The 23,127-nt window shown below is 50.4% G+C and overlaps 8 protein-coding genes across 8 annotated transcripts; 4 read left to right on the top strand and 4 right to left on the bottom strand.

Annotated features, from left to right (window-relative positions):
• Window positions 1-1,302: 1,302 nt before the first annotated feature.
• Window positions 1,303-2,691, bottom strand: N7477_005166 (uncharacterized protein; the record flags this gene model as incomplete). Its single annotated transcript, XM_056966829.1, has 1 exon — window positions 1,303-2,691. One exon carries the CDS (start codon window positions 2,689-2,691, stop codon window positions 1,303-1,305), a length of 1,389 nt encoding a protein of 462 aa, XP_056823610.1.
• A 985-nt stretch (window positions 2,692-3,676) lies between these two features.
• N7477_005165 (sugar porter (SP) family MFS transporter) lies at window positions 3,677-4,849 on the bottom strand (the record flags this gene model as incomplete). Its single annotated transcript, XM_056966828.1, has 2 exons — window positions 3,677-4,715; window positions 4,791-4,849. 2 exons carry the CDS (start codon window positions 4,847-4,849, stop codon window positions 3,677-3,679), a joined length of 1,098 nt encoding a protein of 365 aa, XP_056823609.1.
• Window positions 4,850-5,996: 1,147 nt separating this feature from the next.
• N7477_005164 (acyl-CoA dehydrogenase family protein) lies at window positions 5,997-7,624 on the top strand (the record flags this gene model as incomplete). Its single annotated transcript, XM_056966827.1, has 7 exons — window positions 5,997-6,164; window positions 6,221-6,326; window positions 6,389-6,414; window positions 6,481-6,658; window positions 6,715-6,948; window positions 7,006-7,095; window positions 7,158-7,624. The coding sequence occupies 7 exons, from the start codon at window positions 5,997-5,999 to the stop codon at window positions 7,622-7,624; spliced, it is 1,269 nt and encodes a 422-aa protein (XP_056823608.1).
• Window positions 7,625-11,815: 4,191 nt separating this feature from the next.
• N7477_005163 (uncharacterized protein) lies at window positions 11,816-14,975 on the top strand (the record flags this gene model as incomplete). Its single annotated transcript, XM_056966826.1, has 4 exons — window positions 11,816-12,706; window positions 12,764-13,164; window positions 13,221-14,110; window positions 14,167-14,975. The coding sequence occupies 4 exons, from the start codon at window positions 11,816-11,818 to the stop codon at window positions 14,973-14,975; spliced, it is 2,991 nt and encodes a 996-aa protein (XP_056823607.1).
• Window positions 14,976-15,578: 603 nt separating this feature from the next.
• N7477_005162 (putative alpha-1,6-mannosyltransferase subunit) lies at window positions 15,579-16,995 on the top strand (the record flags this gene model as incomplete). Its single annotated transcript, XM_056966825.1, has 2 exons — window positions 15,579-15,993; window positions 16,046-16,995. The coding sequence occupies 2 exons, from the start codon at window positions 15,579-15,581 to the stop codon at window positions 16,993-16,995; spliced, it is 1,365 nt and encodes a 454-aa protein (XP_056823606.1).
• A 478-nt stretch (window positions 16,996-17,473) lies between these two features.
• On the top strand, window positions 17,474-17,923 carry N7477_005161 (putative NADH-ubiquinone oxidoreductase 12 kda subunit; the record flags this gene model as incomplete). The annotated part of the gene is made up of 2 exons (XM_056966824.1): window positions 17,474-17,699; window positions 17,841-17,923. 2 exons carry the CDS (start codon window positions 17,474-17,476, stop codon window positions 17,921-17,923), a joined length of 309 nt encoding a protein of 102 aa, XP_056823605.1.
• A 478-nt stretch (window positions 17,924-18,401) lies between these two features.
• Window positions 18,402-20,023, bottom strand: N7477_005160 (pH-signaling protein PalC; the record flags this gene model as incomplete). Its single annotated transcript, XM_056966823.1, has 2 exons — window positions 18,402-18,668; window positions 18,719-20,023. 2 exons carry the CDS (start codon window positions 20,021-20,023, stop codon window positions 18,402-18,404), a joined length of 1,572 nt encoding a protein of 523 aa, XP_056823604.1.
• A 500-nt stretch (window positions 20,024-20,523) lies between these two features.
• On the bottom strand, window positions 20,524-22,189 carry N7477_005159 (uncharacterized protein; the record flags this gene model as incomplete). The annotated part of the gene is made up of 3 exons (XM_056966822.1): window positions 20,524-21,381; window positions 21,432-21,926; window positions 21,980-22,189. 3 exons carry the CDS (start codon window positions 22,187-22,189, stop codon window positions 20,524-20,526), a joined length of 1,563 nt encoding a protein of 520 aa, XP_056823603.1.
• Between the last annotated feature and the right edge of the window lie 938 nt (window positions 22,190-23,127).

Raw genomic sequence — 23,127 nt, 5'->3', positions numbered from 1 at the left:
GGGACGCCAGAGTATAGGGTGTTTCATGTGACCTCGATGACAGATAGATCGGTTGGCTCTCGGTGGCCTATTAGGAAGTTGCGGCCCCGCAACTGGTTAGTGTTTGTATGTCCGTAACATGAAGCTGAATTCGACTAGTAAGTAGGCAAGAAGACTCTGTCCTAGCGTCCAACTAGCCACTAATAGGCTGGCCGCTAATACTAAAAACACGCGGATGTAAGATATGAATACACCGTAATCTATTTAGTGAGGGCCACTATGGATAAGGTGCCGTACTAGGATTGCAGTATTGATTCCCGACAGTCGCAACCCCATCCACAGTTTTCAGCAAATTAGGGCTATCCACCACACCACCATTATCAGCCCGCTCAGCAAATCTTCACAATTTTCAGATTAATTAGTTCAATAGGATGTGTGAATTTGATAGACCGATTGGAGCTATAATCAGCGAGTTCTACCAAAAAATGTTTCAAAGACGTTTCATGGTCCGGGACATCGCTTTTCCCTACCCGCTCGGCCAACCATAGGCCTCAACAGAACGTCAAGAAACGTCACGAAATAGAGTTAAGACGAGGACCGTGCTCGGCTGGAAGTCTCCCTGCACATGTTCATGGAACGGTGAGCACACGGCCAGGCTAGAGGATCCATTAGGACAATACTTGCGTCAGCTCGACGATGCTCGCTGCATGAGACAGGATACATGGACATGCAAAAGCAAAACAGCGCCGGGACAGCGATATGGTATGACGTTTCCCGTGCTTCAGTTCTTCGCATTTGTTGGGTCGACGGCCCAGACTGGAACAACCCGCTGCTCTGGATGGCCTTCTGGAGAAGCATCCATGCATTTGGTCTCTGGGGTTTGCCATGGTGGTTCTTGTGGTGTGAGGCTTGGGCCGATCAGGAACAAAGCCGGGAAGCTTAAAAGTGGCTCCGGCCCGCGGTGTTCCATTTCCAAATGCAGCAATGCTTCGCCGTGGGAGCTGAGTAATCGTGATCCACCACCGAGCGGATCACGCTGTACTTTCGCCTTACAGTCGCCTTGTAGTACTAACCAAAACAATCTTAATGGTATATTGTTTTCAAGCTGATATTCAATGACTGGCAATATTGTCATCATAATGGTGAGACTAAACCACTTACAATAAGTTTAAATAATCAATTGGCTATAAAATATTACATTATGCGGCTGGGCAATCGTAAATCACAAGGTCTCGTTGAAGTATAAAACTCTAGCTGAATTATCCCACTTGTCCCAATTCCGTGAGACTAGGATGCCCTACTATATCTTTCAACCCATCCTCATCAAAGCTTGGCCACATATTCCCAAGCGGACCCATGGAGACTTCCATTCTCAAGTCCATACATCTGAGCGAGCTCCTGTGCCCGCCTCTGGTATTTCTCATGTTTAGCCCGAACCAATGCTGCAGACTTGAGTTCATCCCGACCAATTTGATGGCGATGAGCAGCGTCAGGCCCGTCCGCCACGCGCACATAGCGCGCATACGTCCACATCTCCGGTAGCGGTGTGTGCTGAGTGAGCCCTTGGCCCCCATAAAGTTGCATACATTCATCGATCACCTGAGCAGCAGCGGCGGGGACCTGGATTTTGCACTGTGCGATGGCGTACCTGCCTGCTTTGTTGCCCAGAATGTCCATAGTGTGTGCAGCATTGAAAACCAAAAGACGCATCGAGTCAATCTCGAGGCGCATGGCCGCTAGCCGCTCAATGTTGCTATCAAACTGCCCGATCAGCTTGCCGCGCGGCTTCTTCCGCTCATCAGTACAGCGAATCAAGCCGAGTTCATAAGCCCGTTCACACTGGCCAACAAGACGCATGCAGTGATGGATGCGGCCGGGCCCGAGGCGGCCCTGCGCTATCTCAAACGCTCTCCCTTCGCCCAGAATAAGGTTCTCGCAGGGCACACGAACATTCTCATAGACAAACTCGCCATGACCCTCAGGCGGATGTTCGTAGCCCATGATAGTCAGATTCCGCTTCATTGTCAAGCCGGGGGAGTCGGTAGGGACAAAAAGCATAGAGTGACGCTTCCAGGGGTCAGGGTTCTCGGGATCGGACAGACCCATGAGGATAATAACGCGGATATCAGGGTTGTAGATGGCGTTTCCAAACAACTTGCGGCCATTAATAACATATTCGTTGCCTTCGCGGTGAATGCGACACGCGAGTGTGCGAGGGTCTGACGAAGCTCGGTCTGGTTCCGTCATGGAGTATGCGGTCAGAAAATCACCAGCGAGCACTGGTTTGAGCCATTTTTCTTTCTGCGCATCATTGCAGTATTTGGCCATTAATTCAATATTGCCGGTATCTGGGGCATGACAGTTCAGGGTTTGCGCGGCCCAGTAGGTTCTCCCCAATAGCTCAGCACAGCATGCATACTCTAGATTCGTGAGACCAGGCGATTCTTTGAAATGGGAAGGCAGAAAAAGATTGAAGAGCCCGGCTTGTTTGGCTCGCTCCCGTAGGTCATGCATCAGTGGCGGAGTGTTCCAGGTATCCTTTTCCAGCTGGGCCTTCATGACGGGCTCTGCGGGAATGCATTCATTTTCAACCCAATCATTGACTTTATAGATTGTTTCAATGGCCTTTGGGGATAAATTCTGCTTGACCCAGATTGGAAAAAGCTTGAACGGCCCATCGGATGGGAGAGTTGAGTAACTGAAGGAAGACATGACTTAAAATATATTGATACACACAGGGTGGTGTGCTTGACATGAACTCAATCAGGGCGAGGATGAAGATGGGAGGAAATTGAGTCACTCATAAAAGCGCCCATATCGGCCAAATTATTTAAGAAAGTTGATCCAGATGGGGGACACTCCTTACCGGTAATCTCGGTAGGTCAACCGAGGCATTGCATACCGAGGGTCTGTTATGTGACTCAAGAGTGGTGTGACTCCCTCGGACAGAAAACTGAAATCAAAGAGATACCCAGATTAAGGCTGACTGTGTTTGACATCCGGTATCATTTCATGGCCAGTGCATTCAGACTTAGTTTCGTTTTCTCGTTTCTTATCAAAGGCTTCTCTTACCTCTGTAATTCCTTTCACTTACCTCATAAAACTATTCGACATAAATCAGGACTTCATAACTTCAAGAGGTTCAAAAATATGCTGTGGCCGGAATTGCCTTGTTATGTACTGCGCTCTTTTTTATAATCTTTTCCTGCCATTAACAGTCATGTCCGCTCTAAGCCACTAGGAAGAAGGCGGGAATGCGGGGAACAGCGCTTTGATGCCTCGCGATGGTGTTGCTCTACCTCTCCATCACTGTTCAGCTCCACGTCTAGGAATAAAACAACCTAAAACGCCTAGGCCGATCATGTAGGAGTAATAAAACGGTGGGGAGGAGGGTTAATTTGGCTCTCATGTTTGTAGGTTTGTGTTTAATTTTATTCATTACTACACGAGACAGTATCTATGACACAGGAACGTTGTGGTCACTTGCTTTGCCAGAAGGCGCCAGCAGCCATAGACACCCTGAAGGAACTTCCAAAAAGGCTAGAGTATAGTAATCCAATAACATAATATACCGCTTTATCAATGCAACTCATAAGCCAAGTCCTTGTTGGAAAGGGTGAAGTACATATGTTGCTTGTAACATACAAACTCAAGGCTTTCTTGAACCAGACCAGAAGCCGTGAGGCAAAATTTCGAGTCACCTCGCTGCGCTCTCAGAATTAGTGCGCACTACATGCTCAAGATGATGGCTTTCGATGTCCGCTGATTGGCAGTCTTGGGATTTCGAGCCGAATTGATCTGGCATGGTCGCCGGCTCTCCAAATGCCCCATTCATGACGTCTAGGCTCGTCTGTTTTGTCTCCGGACACAAAAAGAAAACTAAGACCGTTTGAACACACGTTATGGCCAGTAGAACAGTGAAAAAGCGCCAGGTAATTGCCTCGAGCGCAATAGGACCAGCGATAAGAATGATAATGAGCGCTGTATAATAAGCGACCATGCCGAGGGCCATTCCTTGTGAGCGGATGCGAGTGGGGAAAATCTCCGATAAATAGACATATTGCACTGCGTCAATGAAGAATGACCAGAAAAAAATGCTAAGAAAAACGAAGAAAACGGCAGCTTTCTTCCCTGAGGAGTTGTCGGAGTTCAAGTAAAGTGCCTGCAACGTACACTCGCAGAGTAGCGTGCAGGCCGTTCCAACCAGGCCAATGAGCATGAGTCGCACTCGGCCGTAGCGGTCCACTGTCAACGCTGCCCAGATATTACCTGGGATAGAACAAGAAACCCAAATAGCCGCCAGGATCAGCGGCCATGACCCCGAGAATCCCAGTGAGTTGTAGATGAGAACTCCATAGCTGGAGTTGACATAGACACCGGTAAGCTGGTTGCCAAACATTACTATTGCACCCACTAGGGCACGTCTGCGGTTGGAAGACGTGCGAAAGATTTCGAGGTGGGAGCGCTCTGAGCGAATTGCACGGTCTAGCTGTAGTTGATTCAGCATCTGATCAAAGTGAGAATTCAGCCTCGCCATGCTATCGCTATGCTTTGTGCGATACAATCGCTCCAAGATGACGCGAGCCTCATCCGGTCGGTTCTTCTCCAGCAGCCACCTCGGTGATGCGGGTAGAAAAGGGATACCGGCGAGCAAAACGAGAGCAGGTACTGCATGGAATGCAAGCGGGAACCTCCATGGAAAGGTGGAGGCCATATCGGTGGGCGTGTAGAAGTATCTGGAATCTTTTTAGCACCCGAGCGTTGATAATCAGGATGGAAATGTAAGCTGAAGGGGAGATGCTTTTGCGTACGTTCCGACGCCTATCCAACCGGCGAGGGAATAGCCCACGCCAAACATGATTCCATGCATGCTGACCATTAAGCCCCGGGATTCTGGCGTAGACACCTCTGCCTGATACCTTGACGATATTAATGCTTATCTTCTTTCCGGAGCATGCCCTCTATGGCAAAAGAACTGGTTCCTTCTCAGAGGTCTTACATCGGAATTCCCTATTAGTTTTTGTAAACCGGTCAGTCACTCTCGCTTTTGATAGAAACCCGTCGAATCTGTTATCACTACGGTGACACGTACCATAACTAGAACCCCAACTCCAACTCCAGCAATGAACCGAGCGACCAGGAACATGCTAAGGGCAACCGAACTGATATGTAGATTTAGTAAATGCGCCAAGTCAACACCCAATATGCAACAAGGCTATTCCCACCCAGCACACAAAGCCGCACCAATCACTAATGTCACTGCTCCGAACTGCAAGGCAGTCTTACGACCCAGAGCATCGCAAATCCACCCAGCCATAATGGCTCCCACAACTGAGCCCGCTGCATTTACCCCAGTCATGGCACTCAGAATGTGTGACGTGTGCGCGTATCCTGGCTCGCCAGGCTGGGCGAGATGGAAGGATTCGAAAAATGTAGGTTGCCCAATGGCGACTGATATCACCGACATTCCATAGCTGCAAGAGATGGAGCCCACTGCGACAAATAGAACAATTGCCAGATTGAATGCATTGGGGATTAATGAGCCCATCTTCGCTAGACTTGAAGTCATGCGACAAAAATGATAGAAGATAAGCGAGATCGAATGACAGGGTATTCTCTTAATTATCACGCCGGGCCTAAGATGGTTTTAACTAAAAATATCCCTATGTGGGGGAAAAGAATAAACGAGGAAGATTTCTCACTTACCCCGGGTTTTCCTTTTTGGGAAATGTCCAGCCGGAGTCCCTCGGGCACGGCAATCAACTTTGTCCTAACCACGCATCTGCCCACTTCCATTATGCAGAACCTCGGAACAGGGTCCTATTTGGCTTGGCCATAGGAACATAAAGATGCAGGCGAGGCTTCAAAAGTTCCAAATAACATTTCACAGTGGTCTTATCTAACCAACCGACCGCCCCTACGTATGGTCTTTTGGCCGCAGCAAGAAAAATCTCAGTCGCTCTAACATAGCAAGCATTTGTTTTGCAATCGGAAAACTAAATTCAGAACAAAAAAAGATGTCCTCAAAGGCCCCATTCGGAGATCCCCAGTGGCATACACAGACAGACTCGCCTAACTACCGCGAGTCTCACAGAGCTCTGCAAAAGGAAATTCGCGCATACGTGGACAAGGAAATCCGCCCGTTTTGCACGGAGTGGGAACAACAGGGATGCATTCCTGACAAAGTACGGAAATTAAAAATGCAAGCGGTCTATTTTTTGGTGATTTTGACTCTTCCTAGGTTGTTGCAAGGCACGCCAAACTCGGATACTTTGCCGCCTCGGCATATCCCATCCCAGTTGACTATGTGCAGGGAATTCGACTCCCAGGCGGAGTTGCGCCGGAAGGTAAGAAACTCGGAAATCCAAAAGCGATGTTATGGTATTTTTGACTAAACGCTTTTCTTTAGAGTGGGACGTGTTCCATGACTATATTGTGAGTACTGATGAGCCAGCCAGGCTAAGATCCCTTTTCTCGTACTAACAGTAAGCTCGATTGAAGGTCATCGATGAGATGGCCCGATGCGGCCACCTGGGCGTCGTTTGGGGTATCAATGGCGGATCTACCGTTGGGTCTCCTCCCTTGAACCATTATGGCTCTGTTGAACAGAAGAAGCGCTATCTCGGCCCGCTCCTGCGGGGACAGCAGAGGCACTGCTTGGCCGTGACCGAGCCTGGGTGTATGTTCCAAGTTACCTCTACCGAAGCTCCCATCTCTGACATGTCTTCTTCATAGCCGGATCCGATGTTGCTGGCATCGAGACGGTTGCTGAGAAGTCGGTAGATGGCCGCCACTGGGTGATTAATGGCTCAAAGAAATGGATCACTCAAGGCCAGAAAGCCGACTACTGTCTGACAGCTGCACGCACGGGAATGTCAGGTGCAAAAGGATTATCGATGTTTATGATCCCGATGAATGCCAAAGGGGTTACCAAGCGGAAGATGACGAACTCAGGCGTCAGCTCCAGTGGTGAGTCTACCCAGTATGCCAGGGGCTTGAAAACTCCTTGTTAACCCAGTGAAATAGGATCCACATACATTGAGTTTGACGATGTTGTCGTCCCGAGTGAGGATTTGGTTGGAGGAGAGGGTGAAGGGTTCGCAATCATCATGTCTAGTATGTTCTCGACCACGCCCAGTGCCCATCAATTCCTGTGCGGAACTGACAAAAGAAACCAGCCTTCAACCATGAGCGAATTTGGATGGGTATTAACGCATTGCGGTTGGCTCGCGTGTCCCTGGAAGACGCGTACGATCATGCGCTGCGTCGTGAGACATGGGGTAAGAAGTTGATCGAAAACCAGCTACTCCGAGTCAAGTTCACCGAAATGGCGCTCCTTATTGAGACTTGCCATTCGCTTATGGAGAACGTGGTACAGCGCTCTCGTCTAGTGTCCGCGTCAGATGTGGAGCTCGGAACGTGGGCCGGTATCCTGAAGGTACAGGCAGCTCGCACTTTGGAGAAGGTAAACCGAGAGGCACAGCAAGTATTTGGGGGTCTTGGATATTCTCGGGGCGGCGCCGGCGGTAGAGTTGAACAGATTAGTCGCGATGTTCGGGTCATCGTTGTGTCTGGTGGCAGCGAGGAGATCCTGCTCGACATGATCATCAAGCTTCAGCGAAAGCTCGCTGCAGCACGCCTTTGATACAATTCTTGACATCTCTTGTAACTGTCTAGTTAAACAAGACCAAATTATCCATCATATATCCTTGAGATCGTTTCTTGCCACTCGAAGTAGAACGGAATACTCAGGTGAAAGAGTGATGTTGGCGACTAGAGAGATGGAGAAGGATGATGAATTCACTACATTGAAGGGAAAACTTTTCAAGGCCTAATTACATAGGGGGTCAAAAGTCTGTGTACACACCAATTTCGCCTCTATCTTCCCATGTTATTTTCTTTAATTTCTCCACCATTTTAAAAGATATTCAATTCAAACTGGATGCATATGATAACTATCTAGTATTTCGTATACTAGCCCTTTGCCTTTCGTACCGCGGCAATGCGGCGAGGCATAGATCTGATAAAATTATCAATTTTAGCCTGATCAATGCTATCCCATGCGATGACTAGGGCTTTGCGGAATTCATTCCAATCCATCTTAGAACGCCCACGCTGGGCAAGCTGTGGATAAAGCTCGAATAGCTTTAATTTTAGCAAGTTCCAGACATTCTCAATAGGATTTAAATCAGGCGAATACGGCGGCCATTCTATTACCTATATCTAATACTCTTCGAACCATTCTTTTGCAATTTCTGCTACGTGGATACGCGCATTATCTTGCTAGAATATTGTGCTAGGCTCGTATATAGGTAGGAGCGCTTCCTCGAGGGTATCAAGATATGAATTCGTGGTATAGCCGTTTATTTTCGAAAAAGTATCGCGTTCCACAATTATTAACTTTAAGCGACCACCAAGGCCAGATAGATCCCTAAACTATTTACCGGATATCTTTACTATAATTCACAAGATTCACAAGATCCTTCCTGTATCGTTCATTCTTAAATAATAATACGTATTGGGATAGAATTTGACTTACGTTAGACGGAACATTTATCGGAAAAGATCACATTATCAAAATATAGCACACTACCCTATTTTTAGCAAAAGGCGCGTCGAATTTTTGTATCATACTTCTTAAGAAAGATACGCTTCTTGCTAACCTATTTGCGGATATTGCAGCGCTTTAGGACGCGTTTTAATGTTGATTTTGATACTTTAAAGTCGGTATCAATCAAAAGGGCTTTATAGCTTATTATAGGGCTGCGGCGTACTAGACGGAACACATATTGACGCTCAGAGGGGGTAAGCTTCAGTGGGCGGCCTAATCGGGGGTTTATTTTGACGTGTGCATGCTTTTGGAAGTGGTTTTTGGTGTTGTAGATAGTTTGACGCGACATATGTAGATCTTTTACAATTTGGGTGGGTTTTCCGCCCAGTTCAAGGGCATAAACAATAGCAGCACGAGTGGTTTCCGAAAGCTCAGCTCCACGCGGCCGATTACCACTAATTTCGATGCCGAAAGACCTCATAGTGGTGGAGATATGGGGTGGTGAAGTTTAATTGGAAAAGGGGGGTGGGTATAAATTCAGATATGTAAACAGACTTTTGACCCCCTATGTATCTACTCAGAGCAAACTTCGGACTGACCTCCCAGACACGATGCCTCCAGGCGTCCAGCACAACAAGGAAACTAGATCGGACGCACAATTTTATGGGGGCCACGGAAGATCGATAGCGATCTAAACTGGTAACTCCGAATTATACAAGAAGATGTAAGATTCACTATGTGGCTCTACATAGTGGAAAGAATGGTGGGGCCCGATTGCTCCTTTGGTATAGTCTGAGCGTAGACTAGGTGCTCAGAGGGCCTTACTAATCTATCACGTGACTAGCCCCGAGCAGCTCAGTGAGTCTGAGCCCGGACTGAAATTTACCCAGTGAGCTTGACTCTGAGCGCCCGCATTAAAGCGGCGACATCTGGAATAGGAAAGCCCCACCCGGCGCAGGAAATATGGTACGTATAGTTACCTATGAGCCAAGAAAAAAAAAAGGAAGGGCGAGACGCTACTTAAAAGAGAGTATTTTGTAGAAATCGTGCTTAACGCATCACCCTTTGCCTTAAGAAATAAACGGGACGTTGTATCGAAAGGCCGCAACAACCAGTTGGACCCTTGTTTCGTCTATGGGCGTGTCTCGGCAAAATTGGAAATCTGTCTGCTCCACAAGAACTTTTGAGATGGTGTGCAGATGGTTCTGCCTTGATGCGCTCACTACACGGTGGGGTAAGTACAAAATCAATGTGCCGTTCTCGTCACGTTTGCCGATCCATTGCATAGTAGCAAAAGCCTTAGCCATGGCGCGCACATGTTGTCTCATGGAAATCGCAACCTCGCCCGTTTCATGGGGATGGTAAAGAAATTGTCTTTGCAAACAAATTTGCTGGTATGGCCCCGTTTGGCTTCGCTGTTTCCTGTATTGACCGAAGTATGGTAGAACGAGGCACTCACTGCTCGTTGGATTGGCTGGATGGAGATCAGCTCGGAACCTCGCAAAGTGATACGATTGCCTATAGATACAGAAGCTTATTAGTGCTAGAGGTGATTTTGCGGTCAAATCCCGTAAATATTGTTACCAGTGGGCATGGCCCCAGAATAGAATGTAAGTACCCCGGCACTAGTAGTCTCCACAGCCTGATTGGGAGATCATAGGGTATCTAGAAGGAGTGTTCCCAGGCGCATATAGTATGAAATATAATACTTATTGTTGGCCAAGTAGCAGGCTCCGTTAAGGCGTAATTGACTGCAGTAAGTTTACTAGGACAAATAGTCATTTTGATGATGCTAATGCTTTTTTTGATGGGACAATGGGGGTATTTTGATGAGGGAAGATGGCACGTGAGTCGGGCTAGCGTGATACATTTTATTGGGGTCGCTTCTTGGGCTGCTCAGTGAGCGAATCAGTGCGCTCAGCTGAGTATCAGGTGATGCTCACTGAGCAGATCAGGCCGCTCAAGGGCGTGCTCAGTTCTGCTCAGTGAGCAAAAAGCGGCAAGGTCTGAGCACTTATACGGAAGGGGGACGCCAAGAAGTGGCAGAGGAAATCCGGTACGTAGGTAATCAGGTTAAAAAAGGGCATTTCAAAGGCAGGAATTTTTATTTCACGCTAAGAATTATTATGTAAGCTAGAATCCTGGGTCCCAGTCAGCTCCCGCACCTGAATGGGACCCAGGATTAGTCATAAAATCCAGGGTTAAACAAAAAGAATGATGTATAGATCAAAAAGTAATTTTCAAAATCATCCTTTTCATTCCCAGTCTGTCAGTTCTGGGTCCCAGTCAGCTGGGTGCCTGTCACAAGAATCCACCAATCACGAGACTATGGTCTGCTGAGTCAGATCAGGAACGCGCTTGCTGCCTGAGGCGACACGAGATGTGCGGCTCGTTCCTTCGGTCGTCGTCTTGTTTCTCGGACGACGACCTTGCAGTCTCTGTCCTGGATTCCCCCTTTTAATCCACCGCGTCAATATCATCGGTCGTGGGATGGACTCAAAGGGTTTCTGTCAAGCTGTGTAAGTCGATCTCAGTTGAGTTCTCGAGTCTCTGGAGTTCTGAACAATGGACGTCGACTTTAATCTAGAAAGATCAGCTGCTGACTGTCTGCTTCAATCTCTCTAGAAATATCCCGGGGTCCTTTCAGACCTGTACAATCATCGATATTGCAGATCGGACGACTCCAATGAACCATATCGCTCCATACTTCAGCCTAGCCTAGCCCACTGGCACAGCCGCCTGCCTACACGTTGAATGCCCTTCCACCTGCCAAAACACATCTTGTTACGCGTCTTCTTTGCTGAACTGGCTGCGAATACCTTTCACAAGTCTTTGTCGAGCCCTAGCTGCTCAAGGTGGAAGCGGAGGCAGTTCTAACTGCCCCTCCGTGAGGCGTCACGTCTGCACCCCATCACTCTTGGGAGACTCCAAGGTCTCTACGTTGCGTTGGTAACTTTGGTAAAAATCCAGAGACTCTCTACAGTCTCCCTTCTTATCTTCCGTTTCTCTGTGTTGTGCCTTTGTCGTGTTCACCCGGGTGAACAACCCCGGTGACCATTCCGTCCGAACCCACACCCTTCAAGGTATATATACCCTGTGCCCTCGGGCTTCAACTTGATTGACTTACAGGCCTCTAGGCCCATCCGTGTACTCTTTTCCCTTTTATGCAAAAGTTTTTGAATCATCCAGCACATATACCCTTCGCCATCTGCCAGTAGTTTGCTTCCTTTTCATTCATCTTAGCGCCTGCATTTGCATTGCAACTGCTTTCATCTTTCTTCACTCATGGAAGCGACACAGGAATCGACTCAGCCATGTGCTGACCCCCGCCGGATGGGACTGAACAACTCCGGACTTCAAGACCAAGATCTGGCTGACATCATCTGTATCCTGCACCCGAACTCACACGCAGCGCACAATGCAGTGGCGGCGACAGCAGGCTTGGGCGACCAGCACATTCTCCAGAAAGATGTCTTGGAACTTGAGACATCGGAGACTGCAGCACTGGACGTGGCACTCAGACTATCCTCAGATGTTCACGACCTTGGCGCCGGCTTTTGCTTTGGGCGCAACAAGGCACGCTGTGATGTCCTCCTTGCCGTTGATGATGAAGCCAAACGAGTTTCCAACACCCACTTCCGCATTTATCTGACTGGCGACGGCATCATCATGCTCCAAGATACCTCGACCAACGGAACCATTGTAGACAACTGCCGGCTTCGAAAGAGCCAGAAGGAAAACAGTCGCATGCTTACCAACGGCTCAGTCATACAGGTTGTTACTGGCAACCATGGATCAGATGAGGTTCGCTTCGTGGTCCGAATTCCATCGCGTGAAGGCTTCGCCATGCAGTACACACAGAACTGCCTTCGGTATTTTGAGCGAGTCCAGCAGGTCGTCAGTGCTGCTGGTCATCACAAGACTCGGCCTGGGCCGCCACCTGTTCTCTCGTGGTCCGTTGCCAACAGTCACGGCATGCACTGGACGGGCGCTCCGACATACAATGTCACTGGCCAAATTGGAAAGGGTGCATTTGCTACCGTGTATAAGCTTGCCACCAAGCAACACGGAGCAATCTTTGCGGCAAAAGAGCTCGACAAGCGACGTTTCATGAAGAACGGCATACTGGACCAAAAGGTCGATAACGAGATGAGGATAATGAAGGACCTCACACATGTGTGTATCATTCACTTCAGTGCCCAAAATTGACTGTGATACTAATCTTTTCGTTAGCCAAATATCGTTCAATATATTGATCACCACGAGCATGACCGATGGATTTACATCATCATGGAGTATGTGCCTGGGGGCGAGTTGTCGACCTACCTGTCAAGCCATGGCAAAATTCCCGAAGAGATGGTGAGAACAATTGCTCGCCAACTTCTTCGCGCCTTGCACTATTGTCACAAACGACGCATAACGCATCGTGATATCAAGCCTGATAACATTCTTATTGCATCTCTGGATCCGTTACGAGTCAAGTTGTCCGACTTTGGGCTGTCCAAGGTCACGCAGGAAGAGACATTCCTGAAAACCTTCTGTGGCACACTGCTGTATTGTGCGCCAGAGGTATATCCTGACTATGAACAATATCGTCGCGGCGAATTGAGAAAGAGACGCCGTGTTGGAGATCCGTAAGTCTTCTCGTATGTTGCTTTGGACAATTTACTAATGGTTTTCATGGTGGCAGGCCACCAAAGACATCTCCATACAGCCAGTCCGTCGATATGTGGTCACTCGGTGCGGTACTGTATCATGTTCTCTCAGGCGTGCCACCGTACTCGGGGCGTGCTGAAGATCGAGGTGTACACATGCTCCGCACTATCATGGAGTCACAGGCGGACTTCGACGTTCTGCGCCGTGCTGGTGTATCTGAATCCGGGATCAATTTCGTTGCCCAGTTATTGAACAGAGATCCATTTTGTCGTCCAACCGAGAAGGAATGCTTCCAGCATCCATGGATCTCTGAGGTGCCTGATGTGGATGAGTATCCGGACGATGAAGACATCCTCGGTGAGACCCGTGAAGGTCTGTCGGTTATTGGCGAGGCAGAGGAGGAACTCGATGCGTCGCAGCTGTCCATCCGAGACGATCCAGCGTACACGTACGGCGAGGAAGAACAAGGAAGTAGCAACGAGGGACTCTCCAAAAAGCCACGCATTGAATATGTTGCGACGGATATTCGCTACCCCTCGCTTCCCAAAATTGATAGTCTTCAAGACGGTCAAATTGTTGCCGAACACCAAGCCCGACGACTCTTCGGTGAAGTGAGCTCGTCGGCCTTACGCAGCTCCCACGCATTAGGCAACCCTGGTTCTTGGAACGCCGACGAGTTCGACATTGAGGGCTTTGTTTCTTCTGGTGAGTCTATCAGTGATGATCGCAGCGTCTTTTCGATCATTTCTCTCCCAGAACACCCGTTCGGCGGCACCGCGCCCAGTTTAATGGGCGCTGAGAACCTCGTCGGACGACTGAACATGAATTCCTCGTATCCTTTCCTCCATCCTCAGGCTGGTCCGGTTAACGTGACATCGACTCGGCAGACAAGCCCCGGTCAATCCAAGGACCCCACGATGGCAGGTAGCTTGTGTCGCGAAAACGCACCCTCCAGCGACAGCGTCGACACCACTCCAAAGCACCATCACGCCAGCACCGTCGACGTATCGAAAAACACATGTCTTCCACCGCCAGTGAACAATCCAGCGCCAACGCCGAGAGCGTTCCCTACAATCCCGCTTCGCCTCGAGACGTCCCCGACGAGGGTTTCGACCCTGAACTTGCAACCACTCTCGATGCTCAAACCGGTCAGGCAATCATAGACCAACTCGGAACAGCCGAAATTGAAGCATCCGAGCCGATTGTTCACCAGCCTGATCAAATTGCCATTTCGCGCAGCCTGTCCACGGAAGAGTTCACCAAACCACCTAAGCTCTTGGGGAGACTAAAGAGTACTCCAGGCTCGATCCTTGATGTGAATATCCGACTCGAACGTCGAATGACCTCATGGGGTCGTGGTTCAGGCGCCACATTCCAGCACCCCAATCCAATGGACGTCCGGATCCCCGCTTATGCCGTCGAAGTCACATTCTGGGTGAAGGGAATGGAGCTCCAGATCGCGCGAGGTAAGGACTGGACTGAGATTGCCGGCGTGGCAGCCATCCTGTCCACCAAAGCTCGCAAGGGAATCTGGGTCAACGGCATTGCGCTCCACAAAGCCGGCTCCGAGGACATGCAATACGGTAATCTGTACAATGGAGATATCATCACGATCTATCGGCACAAAGATGCCTATCTCGATCTACAGTGTGAGTTCTACCACGGCGAAAGCGCGCAGCCCCGCCCGGCTCATGAAGCCGGCTTTGTGGTTCGCAAGGCGCTGCTTGGCAAGTCGGACGGCGCGAACCGCATGCCCGTTCAAACGAACCGAAAGAAGGAAGCCGAATAAGATGAGATGATTGGTATGAAATTGCATCATTAGGTGTGAGACCGAGGTAGTACAGGCCATGTGGCTCCACAATGTCATTGTCGTTATCCGCATGCGGACGAGTGTAGGTGAAGATGTAGTTGTCGGTGACGATGTAGATGTAGATGTAGATGTATGAGTAGACAGGTCGATCTCCCGAGCTCGGTACCTGCAGTAGGGCTGATTTAGCGGAAATGAGGTACGTTTCATGGAGATAGTCGATTCCTTCTAGTCCTTTGAGTGGAAGAAATTACCGTGAATCAACGACCCCTTATATCGAGATCACACCAGTGCGACAGTGTCCCATCGCCAGTGGTGTCACTTCGACTGCATCCGGCGTGTCTTCTCGGCGCGATCTCTTCGCTCATTTACCTAATCCCTGGTCTGTGCGAATCACGAATGGAACCATCGTCTCAAATTGAGCTCAATCCGCCTGCAACGGTTCGTTCATCTCTCCATGTCTTAATTTCCGTCTTCTCCCTTCCACCCCTTTCCTCGTCATCCTGATCACAGCGGGAACTCACTCAACCTCAGCCATCTGCGCTCACCTCTCGGAATAATATCTCCTCCTTTTCCGATCGTGCAATGTCCTTATCGCGATCACCCTCTCCCCACCCGGGCGGAGGGTGGTCCAGCCCGGGCCTCACCCCCGGCAGTGGTAATTCGACTCCGCGCGGCTATTCGCCCTCGGGAGCTTCACTGGCTCCCAGCGGCATTTCGTGGGCTGCCGCTAAAGCGAAAAGCGACGAGGTGCGCGGGTACCCTTCATTCTCGACGCGCAACTCGGGGTTTTTCTCCCGACAGAAACACCGTATCTCGGCGCGCTTGCCCAGCTTCCGCGGGGAATCGCACAGCTATGTCGCCAAAGACCAATACGGACGCGCTCACCACCGTCACGGAGGTGGTCGTGGGCCCTTTGGGATTCTGTTTCGGCGAGGCCGGTCTCGTTTGGTCCTCGGACTGTTCTTACTATGGATTGGATATCTGTGCTTTTGGTCCAGTGAGTGGTAATGCACCGTGCGACGTGGTCACATTCTAATTCAATCATTTAGCAATCGTCCAATTCTACCGACGGTCGCCTCTCGGTGGAGGCCGCAAATTCGTGATCATCCTCGGCTCGAACGTCGAGGGCGGCGTGATGGAGTGGAAAGGCGCACGCGAATGGGCGATTGAGCGCAACAGCATCTGGAACAAGAAACAGTATGCGAAGCGATGGGGCTACGAGCTTGAGGTCGTCAACATGCTGGCTAAGAAGCGGTATTCGCACGAATGGCGCGAGAGCTGGGAGAAAGGCGACGTGATCCGCGAAGCCATGCGCAAATATCCGGACGCCGAGTGGTTCTGGTGGCTTGATTTAAACACCTGGATTATGGAACACGACACTTCTCTGCAGAGCCATATCTTTAATCACCTGGATGACCGCGTCTACCGGGATATCAATGAGTACAACCCCATGAACATCACCCACCCGCTGCCGGAGTTCTATCTGGATGACCTTGGTCGCGCTCTGGAGGGGGATGGAGACCCAGACTCGCTCAACATGCTCCTGACGCAGGACTGTACCGGTTTCAATCTGGGATCTTTCTTTTTACGACGGTCCCTCTGGACCGACCGACTTCTTGATTCATGGTGGGACCCGGTCATGTACGAGCAGATGCACATGAACTGGGAGCACAAAGAGCAAGATGCCTTTGAATATGTCTACCAAAGCCAACCCTGGATACGAAGCAGCGTTGGCTTCCTCCCGCAACGCACCATCAATTCCTTCCCACCCGGCGCGTGCGGCGACGAGAACAACCCGCAATTCCACTATCAAGAGGAAGATCGCGATATGGTAGTGAACATGGCTGGATGCATGTTTGGTCGTGACTGCTGGACCGAGATACACGATTTCCGAGAACTAAGCAACAAGTTGCATCGCAGCATCTGGGGACAACTCATGGAGAGCTGGCGTGGGACATACGACGCGGCTGACAGCACGGATGACGACGACGGGCAATAGTCTTGCCTAGCCTGAACGTGTCATCTTTTCATTCTCGCTATTTTGCTTTTATGGTTTCATGTTTCGCGCTTTCCACGCACCCTAGACGGCTGCGCATTGTATGAATGAAATTGCTAGGCGTGTACATGGGAGTTCGGCTGGGTTATGCATGGGTTGGTTGGAGCTACATATTATTTTCTGATATAATTCAAATATTCTCTTGACTACACTCCGCAATTAACAATACCACTTGATCTATGCTGGTCAACCAAATATAGAAATCACATGACCTGATGAAAAGTGCACTTCTGTTCTCTCTGAGTAACCATATTCTCACCGCCTAAATCTCACCCAATCACCACCCAGCTAATCCAACCACTCTCACATCGGATTCGACATCAACCGCAACAAGACCATCTCTTTCTTCACGCCCTCCACCCTAATCAGCTCCGGGCCTTCCATCCACCTCCCACCTACCACCCGACCAACCACAATCACAATGCCGACCCCGGAGTCCGCAGCCTTCCTGGCCAAGAAGCCTACCGTGCCCCCGACCTACGAGGGCGTCGACTTCGAAGACAACGTCGCCGTCCACAATGCCCGCGACGCAGTCATCCGCGAGCAATGGGTGCGCAGCATGATGTCCCGACTTGTCGGCGAGGAGCTGGGCAAGTGCTATGCGCGCGAGGGTGTGAACCACCTGGAGAAGTGCGGTGTCTTGCGGGGTGAGTGATTTTCTCTCCGTGGTACAGACGATCAATTGAGCCTGAATACTGCTATCTCCGCGGGGATCTACATTCTTCTTGAATCTATTTGGGTAGTCTGGTGGATTTTATTTGGATATGCAGGCTAATAGACTCCTCTAGAAAAATACTTCGAGCTCCTCGGCGAGCGCAAGGTTAAGGGATACCTGGGCCAGGAGAAGAACTACTTCGAGAAGTCCGCATAAAGGATTTCAAAGCCGGGTTGAATGCTGTATTTGGGATAGGAAATTGGGTTTTTGGTCGTGAGCTGTTCGGTCGATCTACTCCGGTTTGATGATCACTCGGGACGACTCGGACATTGCGCATTTTCGCCGATCGACCGATATATCTTTCCAGGCTCGAATGGTCCTTGCGAGTCTGGGGCGGCCGGCTGTGACACGACCTGCCCAAAAGGATTGAGGGAGTTACTTGCTCTCTCTTGTACTGTACATATAAGATATCATTGTCTGGTCAATTTCATTATGTTTGAAGACGTTCCGTTTTTCTGGGAGTGCCTGGGAGCGCGTTTGGAGAGTATACCAGGGAGCCGGTAGTTAACATATGCTGTTGAGCTGATTTGGGCTGAAATGGGAAATATGCCCTTGGAGGTGGACCAGTTACATTCTCTCTTCATGAGACTTGGGAGTATATTGCTGCATGCCAATACAAAATGGTTTAAATATATTAATAGTACGCGCTGGAAGCAGTCTCGCTCCGATCTGGGAAGCCACCCGGTGGACCTCGAGGCTCCGGTAGCGCTTCCTCGTCACTATCGTCGGGGTCGCTTCCGAAGTGCAATTGCTGGTGTTCATCCGGCGGGGCCCGCATGCGTGCCAATTGGTCCTCTTCCAGGGATGGGGGCTTGTATGGGACCGGAGTTTGGTGAATATCTCGACCAGAAGGAATGTTAGATAGCAACGAGGCTGGTGATGGGATAATCTGGGTATTCATCTGGCGCATGTCAGTACTCGAAACGAGTGTTCAGGAAACATGAGACTTACCGTGTCATTCATGCGCACCCATTTTGTCTCCAGCATGTCAATGACACGGCCTTCTTCCTCCCGGCCAGCATCATCTCTGGGTGCCAGAGGGCCCTTATCGCTGCGTCCACCACCAGCGTCCTTGTTGATCTTCTTCTCTTCGCGGCGTTCATTCCACTCGCGTTTCAATCGTGAGAAGCCGCCCTTCTTCTCACCAATTTCATCTACACCCCCACGAAGGGCAAGTGTAGTCCGCGCACCGCGTAGCCAAGCAATACCCTCGCCCACCTTCCCAGCCAATTCAGCATCAACACCGAAGAACCGACAACCCCGAGCACGAGCCACTCTCTCTAGCACACCAGCATACCGAATGACATCCTCATCCACCCGTGTCCTTCCCGAGGACCCAACAGCCCCAAGGCCAGCAGTGGCCTGATTAGCATATTCCGCAGCCCTCGTACACAATCTCGCAAACACAAGTGCCCTGACCTTGGGAATCTCCGGCGCGCGTACCATCCACTCCTTATCATTCGGATTCCGCGACTGGATACACGCAACAACATATGCATCATCCTTCAAAACAGCCAGCAGCGTAGCTTCGGCCAATGCCAACTTCGCCAGCGCAAACTGCGTCGAAGCATCGATATCCGGCACTGCAGATGTCGTAGCCGCCGCGAAAGCAGGCGACGATGCAAGCAAGTCATGCACCGAGCTAGCTTGTAGTAGATATTTCATCGCAGTCTGCACAGCGACAGTGCGCTGCTCAGCTGTCGGCGTCGTCAACGCATATAGCGATTCCACGACGCCCGTACGCGCCAGGCGACTTAGTACATAGCCGAGCGTTGTGAGAGTAAATGCGACCTCAAAATCAATACCTCGACCTGCGATGCGGCCACCTCGAGCGCGCAGTGATTTCTTTCCGGAGCTAGAAGAGCCTATGTTCAATGCATTTCCGGCGGATAAAGTGGGCTTCCAGGCGAATTCGATCTCCGCGCGGAGTGTTATCTCGATGGTTTCCCCGGATGGGAGCTTCTCTGCAAAGACACTGCCACCCGAGGCTGGGCCGTCATTTGCAAGGGGTCTACTGCTGAGGACGTGCGATATCGTGAAAATTAAGGGTATGTAGTCGTTCAATGCGGAGAGAACGGTGGGTAGGTGGGCGTCCTGGCGCGCGCCGCCGGGTAGGCGCTTGTGAGCCTTGAGGGCGAGGCGGAGGGCATGACGCGTACTTGAGGCAACCTGAGGAAGAGAGGGATGTGTAGAAGAGGTGATGAAGGACTGAAATGACAGTGGAGAGGTTGTTGGGAGAACGAACGCGTAGACCATTTTGAAGCGCGGGGAGTTGGAGAAGCAAGGCGGGCCTGATGTCACCGATGGCCAAGCCCGCCATAGGGAGAAGCGAGTTGTGAATTACTTGGCGAGGTCGAAATATCTCTACTTAGACCTTGACCCGTTTCAGTCTTTTCTTTATGTCCATCTGTTCTCTCTGATTCATACATCAGAAGTGTGATGTTCTGTTGTAGCAACTTCGACTCCGATCGTGAGCTTCGTTTCCACAAATGTAGAACTTAAGGCATAATGTAAGCTGGTGAGAGCTACCCGGTACTAATTGTTTGATTATATGAGAGCTACCCGAGAATTAAATATTCCTGAATTGATGCCCAGCTGGGCAGCGACCATTTGAACTGCAAATTTTCTAGAAGTTGGCTCCATTGTATTTCTATCGATCTAAACTACTCTCATTGTCATTGAAATCTTGAGATGCAAAATTAATCTAAGCAGCCGGTTCTCATACTTTCCGTCAAAATGTCGTGTTGCCGCTAGCTCTAGTCATGGCGATACCACCTCTTTCCTTGCCATTGCAAGAAAATAGTTGGAAAGAAGCTAGCGCCCATAATCAAGGCCGCCACGACTCCAGAGCTAGCAGCGATGCCGACGCTGTCGAACATTGAGGTGAACCTAATACTCATCAGTAGACGTTCATGAAACAATAATAGGCCAACATACCAGAAAGGCCCGAGGAATCCCCAAGTCGATCGAACAAAGTTAATGAAAACACCCACGCTACCCGCATCCTGCGGATACGTATCCACGGCATAGGTAGTGAGGACGGTAGTAACGACCTGGTTTCCGAACGCCGCAATACCGGTTCCAATGACAGGCTTCACATTCCATACGCCCTGGGTAGCATCTTGCGTACAGACTAGGAACATAGCAAGACCACCAATAGCCAGCAAGTATCCAATGTAGCTCAACCACAACCGATATTCAGGCGCAGGTTTGTGGCCGATGCGCTTGGCACGGGCATTCATCCACATGTCGGACATGAAGCCGCCTAGTTGTTCACCAAGCAGGGAGCCCACGATCAGGCCCAAGAATTGGAGCCCGAGTTGTTGCGCATTGAGCTCGAATTTGCTCTGGAGTAGTTGGGGGACTTCGACGGAGCCGAGGACTGATGCGAAGAGGAAGACCATCGAATATGCAATGGCTGCGAGGAGGACAGGAATATTGGTGAAGAGAGTCAAAGGGTGAGTGAATTCGGTCCACCTGAACGGAGTCGGGTCGATTCGGCGGATAGACAAGTACTGGTGCTTCACACCGGATGGGCGACTCTCGACATCGCCGCCGATATAGCGGGTCTCGGGGCCGAAGAAGACATACAGGATGAACTGGACGGCGTTGGTCTGTAGGATGTCAGATTTAAAGTCTCAGGGTGTACAGAGACAGCACTTACAATTGCTAAGACCCAGTAGATCCAGCGATATCCGACTCGCTGGACGACAAAGCCAAAGATAAACGGCCCAGTGGGAATTCCTAGTGTCACCAGTAGAGTCCATACACCCATGTAGCGTGCACGCTGGTGTCGGAAGTATGACTCGGTGACGACTCCACTGCCGATAGCCATAGCAGGGGAGATGAAAAACGCCACCAAAGCACGACAGGCGGCCATGGATGCATAGTCCGGACTCTTCCCACATCCCACATTACAGACACAGCTCAAAATCAGCGAGAGGAGAAAGATTGGTCGGCGTCCATATCTGTGGGAAAGGGGCTTCCAGAGCAGCGGGGCTCCACCAAGGATGGCAATTTGGAGAGATGTCAAATATGAAACGCGCTGGATGGAGACCCCGAGATCTACAGCGATGTCTTCGTAGGCGCAAATGATAGCAGCGGCTGTAAATGTGCCCATACAGGCGTGGAAAGCGACCAAACTCAGGTTCGCCGTTTTCTGTCATCCTGTCAGCGATGTGCATAGATTGAGCATTGCACATTTTATCTTACCTTCCACAGCGGCCAATTATATGGGTCCGCAGGGTCCATGCTAGGAATGGGATCAATATTGAGGGTACCATGTCGCTCGATCAGATAGGCCTTGTGTGCTTCCGAGAGAAATCTGGTAGGATCGAGGCTGTCATTGAGACCCTTTTCCTCCACATAGTCGGCACTCGATTTAGGAGGTGTTGCCCCGGGGGTTCCTTGTTCCGAGCCCATGACTGGAGATATTGAAGCAAGTATCAGACCAGGATGATACGACTGAGGGGCCAGCAGCGGTGGAGGTCATACAAATGGGGTCGGGAACCCCTCGCTGGGGGTTCGGGAATTTCATTTCCGGGGTATGGGGCTGTTGACTCAACAATGGGCCCGACTGGGGATAGAACCGTGGAGTCTGGGGCTAGGAGTCCTTTTGATGGCCATTTCTGGAGCCAAGCACTGATATCGCCATGTATTCAACATGGGGGGAGGAGGGCATTACGGTAGTTTGATCCCGTTTCATTGCCGGAGAACGGGGGCCGATGGAGACTCGGGCTGTCAGAGGAGCGGGAACTCCTGCTCATCTTGCGCTTCTGACTGGATGGTCGGTGGGCAGTGGCCCGGTGATTTGGCACCGACGGAGATGCCTCGCCTTCCTTGGAGTCAATTGCCGACGGACGATCCCGTCTTGGTGACTGGAGATATCGGGCAGGGCTTGTGCGAGCGGGTAGCCAAGTTGGCCCAGTCGAATAACGCTGTCAATGACTTTTGATTGGCTTGTGTCTGGCTCTCGCGGATTTTGTGGATGGTCTGGATGAATGGCTTAGAGAGGTGTGTTGAGGGTCTCCCCGGACTGTCCACGGTGGGGGAAATCCGGGGCTCCACGATGTGCCCAGACCCGCCTTGGAGAGGAACAATCAGCCCGAACAACGGTGGGATGACTGACCTCTATCTTTTCATGGCCCTGGAAGCACACAGAATCAATGGTATAGCAATAGAATAGTGAACATGAGAGCCCATCTTCAACGAGATCTATTATGAGATCATTGAGAACACTACATTCGAAGTCTAGATCCCCTCAGGCTAGCGTCAACCCCAAACCACAGCCCGCGTAAAATGTCTCAATGTATCTGCTTTATCGCGAGCTTAGTTTGAACCTTGAACGAGAACTGTTCGAG

The sequence above is a fragment of the Penicillium maclennaniae genome (genome assembly GCF_028827695.1).
Source record: "Penicillium maclennaniae strain IBT 15551 chromosome Unknown utg000004l:1.0-3007600.0:1.0-3009580.0, whole genome shotgun sequence".
Classification (NCBI taxonomy): Eukaryota; Fungi; Ascomycota; class Eurotiomycetes; order Eurotiales; family Aspergillaceae; genus Penicillium; species Penicillium maclennaniae.
This window is presented reverse-complemented; position numbering and strand designations above follow the sequence as displayed.